The sequence below is a fragment of the Charadrius vociferus genome, unplaced genomic scaffold (genome assembly GCF_000708025.1).
Source record: "Charadrius vociferus isolate BGI_N301 unplaced genomic scaffold, ASM70802v2 scaffold53, whole genome shotgun sequence".
Lineage (NCBI taxonomy): Eukaryota > Metazoa > Chordata > Aves > Charadriiformes > Charadriidae > Charadrius > Charadrius vociferus.
In genome coordinates this window covers 642,050-651,309 of record NW_009647574.1, presented here as the reverse complement: position 1 = coordinate 651,309, position 9,260 = coordinate 642,050, and the positions used below count along the sequence as shown (strand labels likewise).

General features: G+C 49.6%; 2 protein-coding genes across 2 annotated transcripts in view; one reads left to right on the top strand and one right to left on the bottom strand.

The window, feature by feature from the left end:
* SH3RF2 (SH3 domain containing ring finger 2) overlaps window positions 1-3,741 on the top strand; it is a 52,920-nt gene extending 49,179 nt beyond the window's left edge. The window contains exons 9-10 of the mRNA XM_009880916.1: window positions 3,268-3,339; window positions 3,559-3,741. Coding sequence (XP_009879218.1) covers window positions 3,268-3,339; window positions 3,559-3,741 — 255 coding nt within the window. The remainder of the gene's footprint in view (window positions 1-3,267; window positions 3,340-3,558) is intronic.
* A 1,038-nt stretch (window positions 3,742-4,779) lies between these two features.
* LARS (leucyl-tRNA synthetase) overlaps window positions 4,780-9,260 on the bottom strand; it is a gene marked incomplete at its 5' end in the record, with an annotated part of 27,926 nt that continues 23,445 nt past the window's right edge. The window contains 3 exons of the mRNA XM_009880915.1: window positions 4,780-5,211; window positions 7,745-7,877; window positions 8,878-8,973. Coding sequence (XP_009879217.1) covers window positions 5,006-5,211; window positions 7,745-7,877; window positions 8,878-8,973 — 435 coding nt within the window. The remainder of the gene's footprint in view (window positions 5,212-7,744; window positions 7,878-8,877; window positions 8,974-9,260) is intronic.

Genomic DNA, 9,260 nt, shown 5'->3' with positions numbered 1-9,260 from the left:
TCACCCGCTATTCAGCGCCCCGGGACGCTGCCATCGGCTGCAGGCACTGAGCCACAGCGGCGCCTCTGGGGAAGGGGCACCCACCGGCGATGTGTGCCCCGACCGAGCCCCCGCCGGGGCAGAGCTCTCCCCCGCAGTGCCGCGCCGGCACTGGCACCACTCCCCGGCACCGACCACCCCAGCACCGCCGGGGGGGGTGAGCCGCACAGCCCCACTCCAACTTTGCTTCAATTCCAACACATTCTTTGTATTGATGGCAAATGTTATCTCCAGCGCTGTACTGAGTCCCACCACACGTGGGGTACCGGTGTCTCCTCTGCCGCTGAACTGGTGCTAACTGGAGGAATGAGAACCTGTTGCAAGCTGTGTCCCCAACAGCAGTGCAGACAGACTTCAGACCTGTGAAACGCTCCAGCAGAGAGAGGGGGACGGAGCAGGAACTGCATCACCCGCGGCGCACCCAGGAGGGCAGTGCTGACGCCCCGTTGGGCACTCGGCCGTGTCTCGGCCGTGTCTCTCACCGCTGTCGCCTGAAGGAAGTGCAATACCACTTTGCTATCGCAGTCTGATGCGGTTCACGTGTGGCCTTTCCTTTCCAGTTGGGGGGTAAACTCGTGCAGCACAACACACCATCCCCGGCAGAGCCAAAGCTCTCGGGCCTTTGCCATGGAATCACGCTGTTCAAATACGTTTTATAACAGTAACAGCCCCTTAAGCAATGTACTATTACAATATAACGCTTCCTGTTCTGTCAAACTCGTGGGTAGGCCCTGCTTAGGAAACCCCCACAGTCCTTAAGTGAGTTCTTTAAAAATGCCGGGGGCTGGGAAACAGGAGGTGCCCAGTGCCCCCAGTGCGCCGTGACGGGGGCACTGCCTGGACGGGAACGGTGGGGGCGGCTGACGGCCGGAGGATCAGCCCCCGCGGGAGGGTGCCGCGGGCTGTGCGGAGGGACCCCGGAGGCTGTGCGGGGCGCAGGGCTGGAGCTGGAGCTGCGCCCCCAGTTTTAAGCAATCAGCACCTGCAGCACCATCTCATGGCCTAACTGATGCAGCCAGGACAGAAACCAGCAAAGAATCAACTGGGAAAACCGATCAAAGGCCGGGGTTTGCCTTCTCCTCGCCAGCTCCTGGCGCAGGGCAAGGTGCGCGGCCGATCTGCTGCAGAGCTCGGTCCAGCCCCGACGCTTCACCCCCCGGTGGTCTCCTCTCCCACGTACTCGGCCACGGAGCTTCCCAAACCTCCCTCCATCAAAGACGCAGCCCCGCGTTGAGAGTGGTGGCAGAACAAAACCCGAAGAACTATTTTCAGACAGCACTGCTGAAGTGCTCCGTGCCTTTGAATCTAACTCACGTCCTTAATGCAAATTAGCAGTGATGATTTTCTCCTCCTCAAACATTATGAAAGACATAAAAGAAACCCGGAGGAAAGTAATGTGACCCCCGCCCAAAAAAAGAGAAAAAAGGATGCGAAAACCCAATCTGCTACTAAAGAAATAAAACGTCAAAAGAAATAAAAATTCTTACTGTTAGACATACATCCCTGCTTAATGGATCAGAAATTACTCTAACGGCCACTACTTAAAGATCAGAGGAGCAACAATCAAATCCCCTCTATGCCACAGATAAGCGCGGATTTACCTCCCTGCAGCTCTCGGCCGCGCTCCCCCGCCCGCGCGGCGCCCTGAGCCCCCCACCACCACCCGGGGCCGCGCTGCCCATTAGGGGGGTTCGAGCTTCTGTTGTCTCGGTGTTTCTTTGCCGCGGGAGCTACAGAGGCACTCGGGGAGCGAGAAGCAGCCACCCAAAGTCATACAAGTTGCCTGGTTGTGGCAGACGTGGCAGGGGCCGGTGGTCCGGCAGCGGCCGCACTGGCTGGCTTGTCACGGGCTGCCCCGGTGCCTTGCCACGCGTTGGAGAATGGAACAGAAAGACACAAAATTAAAAGATTCTGTCCATTTTTGATCACACACACACACTATATATTTGGATTGACCTTGTGGAGGAGGAAAGAATATTCATGAGATTAGTGCTACTGTTCTGCTTTACTTTATACCAGTTCAAGACGTTGGTTGCTCCCACACCTCGTTGCCGCTGCGCTCCTCACTCCCCTCTGGCACCCTCCTCCTCCTCGGCGAGGCACGAGTGCTCCCAGAGCAGACGACGATGCCCATAAGGACTTCAGCATCTCACAGCCATGTCACCACGGGTCACCCCCTGGGTGCTAACAGCCGTGCTGCGACCCGCTCTCGGCTCCCCAGCCCTGCTGGTCACGTACCAGACCAGTCGCGGCTTTGCTGGAAGGGCCTTCAAGGTCCCTTTTTTCCAGGGTTGGGGGTGTCCGTCAGGTGCTGGTGGCGTCACTCTCTGCTCCCGAGCCCCAGCAGCCCGGCACAGCGCCTGCAGGACAGGAGAGGGGGCAGCGGGAAAGGGGAGGCTGAGGAGAGCCCCGGTCCCTTCATCTTAACCAGATGGACCCAAGAGCCCCACTCTGCCGCAGCACAACAGTTTACCACTGCCACGTGGACAGTTCAGAACCGATTGATACAAATGGGGGTCCTCCAAAGCACAGCACAGACATTACAGACGACCGCTCTAACCCAACCTCACGGGTCGCCCTGCCCGGCTCGGCAGCCCACGCGCAGCTCCGGCTCCCGCGGGACGATCGCTGCTGCTCCCGCTGCAGCACAAAATAATTCACCAGAGGTCATGCAATCCTCCTGACACAATGAGGCACTGCTGAAGAATAACTGTTTCTGCTTTAAACAAAATATAGATTCTGGATACTTTGCTGGTGCCACAGAGTCAATAATTCTCTCTTCTGCCGGCACAGCCTGGAGGGATTAATAAACCGCTTTGAACTGAATTCCTGAGTAAGAGGAGCCCTGCCCAAGCCTCGCTGCCAAGAGAGATTCTACAGCGTAATACGCAGCAGTGAGCGTTCATTTCTCATCAGCTATGTGGTTCTATATAGATATTTTATTTTTTATTTTTTTTACTACGCCAGATTATTTATAATGCGGGATGGGGCTCCTGACTTCACTCCTTACTTGAGACCAGGAAGAAAAGACGTCCCATCCTCCGGCGTTACCCAGGAAAGAATTAACAGTGATGGGACCTCAGCGACATCCAGCCAGGCGTGGACACGGACGCCTGGGAGCAGCCCCAGCGCGTGACACAGGTGACATCACCACAGTCCACACCATGACGTCATACCAGTTCCCCACGCCGGGGCAGCCCCTCGCCCCACTCTTGCCCCTCCCGGCAGCGGGAGGTTCGCAGGTCAGAGCGTTCAGCCGCAGCGGGTTCGGGGACGGAGCGAAATCCCGTGGACGAGCGGGTAAGCGCAGCTGCAGCATGACTGCCGCGGCGCCCGTAGCGCCTCCCTCCCCCAAACACACCGAACCCAAACCCGCCAGCGGCAAAAACCGGGCCCAGCACTTTGCTGGTGCCGGGGAGGTTTAACCCAAGGGCCAAGTGCTTTGTTTTTATAATGACACAAATCCATCGAGCGCCTGCAGCCAGGCACAGAAGAGGAACGGGTTTCGCGGTGCCACAGTCGCCCATCACTGCCTCCTGCGTGACGCGAAGGACCCCCGGCTGGACGCACGCGGGAGACAACCTGATCGAAACCCCCCGCTTCTCCTCCCTGCACCCAGACGGGCGGAACAGCGGCACAGGGACGTACTCCTTTCGCTCCGGAAAGCCCCTGCAGGGGACACGAGCCTGCTCTCTGTCCTGAGCTGGCTCTCCCACGGCTGACGTCGCTGCGCCATGCCGGGCTCCCTCCAGGCTGGCACAGCATCAGGCCGTGCCGCTGGTGCCACCTGCTCTTCCTCTGACCTTTTCCGAATTATTTCACCTTCCTTCTCTAAGAAACATTATTTATGCTTACAACATGTCGGAGAAAAGCATCCACACGTTTTCCTGAGGAGATGAAAACCGAAGGGCACAGAGAGCCAAGGCAATACCCCACGGTGCGACAGCAGGAACCTGGACGCGCTGGGAAACAACAGCAATAGCCTTGTTCGGTATGGCTGCGAATTTATGCACTTCAAAAACTGGCTCAGTTGTAAAGGAGAAAAAAGGTTCCCTTTCCAGATTCCTCTAACCAAAATCATAACAGGAAGGGTACTAAGGCCAGAATTTTGTTAATAATGTGGGAAATCTGCTACATCTTTACCCTGTTACCAGCTTTTATTGGGGAAATTGCACCACAGCCAGCGTAGCAGTGACACCTCCTGGAAGCCAACAAACCACTGTAGACAAAAATCACCAGCCACCTTCACGAATTTGCCGACAGAAGTCCTGAAGCTGCAAGTGTTGATTCACGATTCAAAAGAAGGGAAAAAGCAGCCTGCGATAGGCATGAAACTACCAAAACCCATCAACTTAAAATCTACAAAAAGAACACTTAACCTTTCCACTTAGAATAAGGGAGGAAAAGTCAGTAACAGTGTTTGCCACAAGCGCTCCTGTTTCAAGAGCTGAGAAGCACAGAAACTTTCCTATTTAATTCCTGCTTAAGAGTTCCTCAGTATCGAATTACTTCTGAACTGCCAGTCCATGTAAAAGTGCCCTAATGGTGTCGAGTCATTGAAAAGTAATACAGAAGTGCACAAGCAACTTTTTCCCCCTCTATTACAGGAGATTTACAACCAACCTCTCCACCCAGACGCCAGTCTGCTCAGGAGGGAGCGGAACGCTGAGAGTGGAGTCCAGTTTGCTTCTGAGAACACTGCCCGCAGCTGAAGCGGGAGATTCGCCATGTTAGCATTCAGGATAACTGTTTCTTTCCAAGAAAAGCCAAAGGGCCAGAGGAAAATAATTTTATTGTATCCACATTTAAAAGAGTAGGGATGAACTTGCATGCAAATTAGGTTGTTTTGGGTGGGCTGGATTTTTTTTTTTTTATAGAACAAGCTGTCATCTTTTTTCATTACAGATGCTTTCAAAGTCACTCTATGAGCTCTCACTGCCAGGGATCAAGCCAGGTACGTGCCAGTTTAATGAACCAGATAAACAACTGTGTCACCAATGTCCTTTGTCAGACCATTCTCAGAAATGCAAACACGTTTCTCGTCCAGGTCAATGTGGAAGACAGCTTGCTCCAGAATGGGCGTTTTCTCCGCTTCTTCTTTGCCAAGGACTGGAACACGGCGTGGCCCAAGCACGGGGTCATCAAACCGCATCAGCTTCACTTTAGAGAGATCTGCAGTAACGAGACTGGCTAGTCAGGCTACGGGATCCACACACAAGCTGTAGCATCAACCAAATTAATCAAAACAACACTTAATACTTGGTACTTTAAAATACCTGCTCCAAGGAAGTACAGTCTCTCGGCAATAACATTCACATGAAGATTTACACCTACTGCAAAGACGTAATTCGCTGGTTACACAGCAAGTGACCAGCAGAAGTGGGGACAAACCACACAGAAATACCAACTCCTGACACTACCCTAAAGCACGAAATTTGCCTGATCCAGTTTTGGGACAGCTACGAGTAACTGAGCAGTTATGGTATCATTCTCTGAGGAATGAATTTCAGAGACTGGGAGAAAGGAGAAGGTGAGAGTTGTTTTACATACAATTCCCTAGTAACATAAAATAATAAAAGGCTGCTTGCTAAGCAGACCGAGGAAAATCTTTCGGAAGCCTGGGATCTCTCAGCCAAGCCTTCCTCCAAGTGCAACCGTCCAGCCCTTGTGCACCAACAGAACAGTGACACCTTCTGGAAAAGGCAAAGAGCAAGAGAGAGGCACTGCTTAATCTCACTTGTTTTAAATCACTTCAAAGTATCTACCTAACAGGCAGCCAGTAGATACGCGTACACATCTACTGCATACACAGTGCATTTCCCCCCACCTGTATTTTGCTACTTGATCACACATCCTTCTCTGTGTGCACCATCATCAGTATGTAGTTGTCTTTGTTCTGCAGATAAACATTAATATAAACACGAGCTGTTGAAAGATACAGAAAGAAGTGACTCTGCTGTCACAAGCTTTTGGATGAGGTCTAGTTTGCCTTTTATACCCAGCTCACGGTGCTTCAGACTTCTTTGATTTTTAATTCCTGCATTCTTCAACAAAAACACAGCTGCTGTCCCTTTAAGAAAGCTATTTCCTTTCATTACACTGTCCAGAAACTTAATGCTTGTTTCAACGATGTCTAACATGAAATTTTATCGTACTATTCTGTGTTTTCCTAAAATATCTTTCCAAGCCGGTGAAGTGAAAAATACTAAAATTATCAACAAGTGGGCTAGAAAAAAAAATTGCTTATTTCCAAGAAAAACTGAAGAAAAGCACCCGCTCGGAAACACTAACAAAGACCACCTTTCGACTGTCAAGATACCACAAATGTTTAAACTGACGACAGCAGCACTCCTAAGAGGCAGCTTTTACTCCAACTGCAAGAAGGCAAAAAATGAAGAGGCCGAGATTTTCCCAGTGCCACACAGTGAGACAGTGACAAAGATGAAAACAGCATCTCTCCTCTTCTGTCCTGTCAGCACACGTCACCTCAAGAATTTACACGGCAGCATAACAGCCCTGCATAACGTCACTAGACAGAAAACTATTTCAAATGCAAAGAAGCAAGAGGAGGCAAAGTCATTATGGGCAACAATCCCAGGATTTTTGCCAAAAAAAGGCACCTCCATAGAGTTGGATTTTTCCCCTACACTGGAATTCAGGTTCCCAAACCACAGTACACCAGCCGCTTAAGAGCGCTCTACGCGCTGCAGGTAAATAAGCCGTAGCAAAAGCAGCACCCCCGGGCTCTGCCTGCAGACTTCACGGGAGCCACCGCTGCACCACCACCGGGGCACCGGCCTCTGGCAAGCAAGCGGTGACGACTGTCAAAGACAGCAGCAAGCTCTGGCTCCCCGGCTGCCCGCGCTTGGGTCCCCACCAGCTCGCGCCAGGGGATGGAAGAGGCAGGGCTACAACAGCTTAAATGCGAAGTCGGGTTCACAGGTGATGAAATGCTTTTGTCTCAGTGCTTTCAGACTGGAATCCACTCCTGCCACGGACCGAGCGCTCTCCAAGAAACTCTTCCAGTACTTATTGCCTCTCTTACCACCACAGAGTTCAACATTTAACAGCTGAAATAAAGTATTAGTGCATAAAGAATAGAAGGGTAGAGAGGGAAAAAATAGCTCAGAAGATCCAAAAGGAGTATTAAAGTAGTTCCCACAGGGCTTCCTGGTTCGAGTTTGGCATAAACAACGGTAATTGATCGGCTATTGAGCAATTCTTCAGTAATCCCAATTATAAGTGAACAGATAGTTTTCCACTATGAACTGGGACAGAAATTATTAGGAGCCAACATAGCAACTGTTAAATTAATTCACCCTAGGCTAAAAAGAAAAATAAATTTGACAATTTTTTTTCAGCCCTGGGCTCCAAAACAGAAGTGGTAGAAGCTGCCCATAACCAGTGTGGGACTAACTCTTTTTCTTGGAAATTCAAAGCACAAGGGGAAATAAAATCCCTATTAATCTCTGGCTGAAACTAGGTTTTGGTGTGGCAGAACAAAAGACTAATGAGGCAAACGCAGAGAAAAGCTTGCCTATTTGCAGATTAGCTCTTGTCCTGGTCACTCAAACACAAAAATTCTTGCTCCTTTCTAAGCACCTATGACAGCAGCACCGACTTCAGCAGCTTTGTTTCCCCTTCTGTCCTGGAAACATTAATCTAATCAGCAGGTGACAGCTCTATGTCTGTGCTAGCGTTTTACCTTTGATTCCTCTGTCCATCTTCATTAAGCGTCTGATCACTGTCTCTCTGTTGTCTCCTTGCCTGATTTCAATTTTTGTAGAGAAGTGGCCATTCGATGGTTGAGGGTTCACCAAAAATACAGACACGCTGGGCTGTACGAAAGTTAATACAAACATTAAAGGAGAACATTCCTCTGGCCTCAGAGGAAACATGAAACTAAAACAAATAAACATCATCTGTCAACAAATATTCTGGAAGGATAAACTTCATTTAGAAAGGCTGACTGCCAGTGGCAGAACAGAAACACTCCCACAACTCTTCAAAACATAAGCCACGGTATACACAAGCTTTTAGGACATATTTAGGGAAATCAATCAAATTTTTACTGTTGAAAAGTATTAGAGCTAGAAATATTCATACATGATACCAGTGTTGCAGAGTTTCACTAATCTTAAATATTACTCACTAATTCTTCCACGACTCCGCGACACAGCTGGAAGAGTACTTTTGAAAGGTTTAATTTTTATGCAATTGAGTGCCATGTCTTAGCCCGTTAGAAATTAACGATAAAAACATGGAAAGTATTAAAAAACACTTTAAGATTCAGCAAACAAGTAATAAATTTCCACGTGAAACTTTGTATAATACCTTAAAACAAGTATAATAAGCAACATAACTCCTAAACAACAGTGGTGAAGTGAGACTCGGCCACACTTGCACAAGAGCTTCTCAATTCTCTATTATTTGTGGCCCATGTTGTAACTGGAATACAATCCACCTTATCTAAAGAGCAGTAGTTGAGCCATATGCTGAAAGAAACATAAGAATATGCCAGCGCTCGGGTCACGTGTTTGTAACTGGCTTCAGGTCAAACCATTAAATTGTGCTGGCTGGAAGAGCCTTAAAGGTACAATCACAGTCAGTCAGGGCTCTATACAGAGGAAGGACAACAAAAAAAAAAAATCATATTTGCTTCAGGAGATGTTTCTTGTTTTGAAGGGCTGTTGGATCAAAGGCAAAAAAATTCCAGTGTTCACGTCTGATTCAAGGTTTTACATGGCATATTTGCTTTTGTTTGGTTTTTTTTGGTTCGGGGGTTGCTTTTTTTTAAGTAAGTTTTCAGACTTCCAATATCTGAATTTCTGATTTTACCTCAGTTCTGAATGTGCAAAATGGTTTTCCGGGACAGCAGTCTTCTTTTATTTTATCTTCTGCTTCAGATGCAAACTTCACTTCAATGTGATCCAGCTGTTAAGGAAAAAAGCAAAAAGAGGGTGGGAAGGGAAATAAACAGGAGTTTAATCACTTTGGAGGGAACAACAGGAGTTACCAGGTCTATCAAACAGCTGTTCGCATAGTAAACGTGCCTTGACATAAGGCAACAACAGCACACCCAAAATCACAACGTCCCGTTTTGGAGGGACCTCTGAGGGTCACCTCCTCCCTGCCCGAAGCGGGACTACTGCCCGCGCTGCGCCAAGTCCACCTCCGAGGCCGGAGCCGCCGCGGCCTCCCCGGGCAGCCGCTCCGACGCC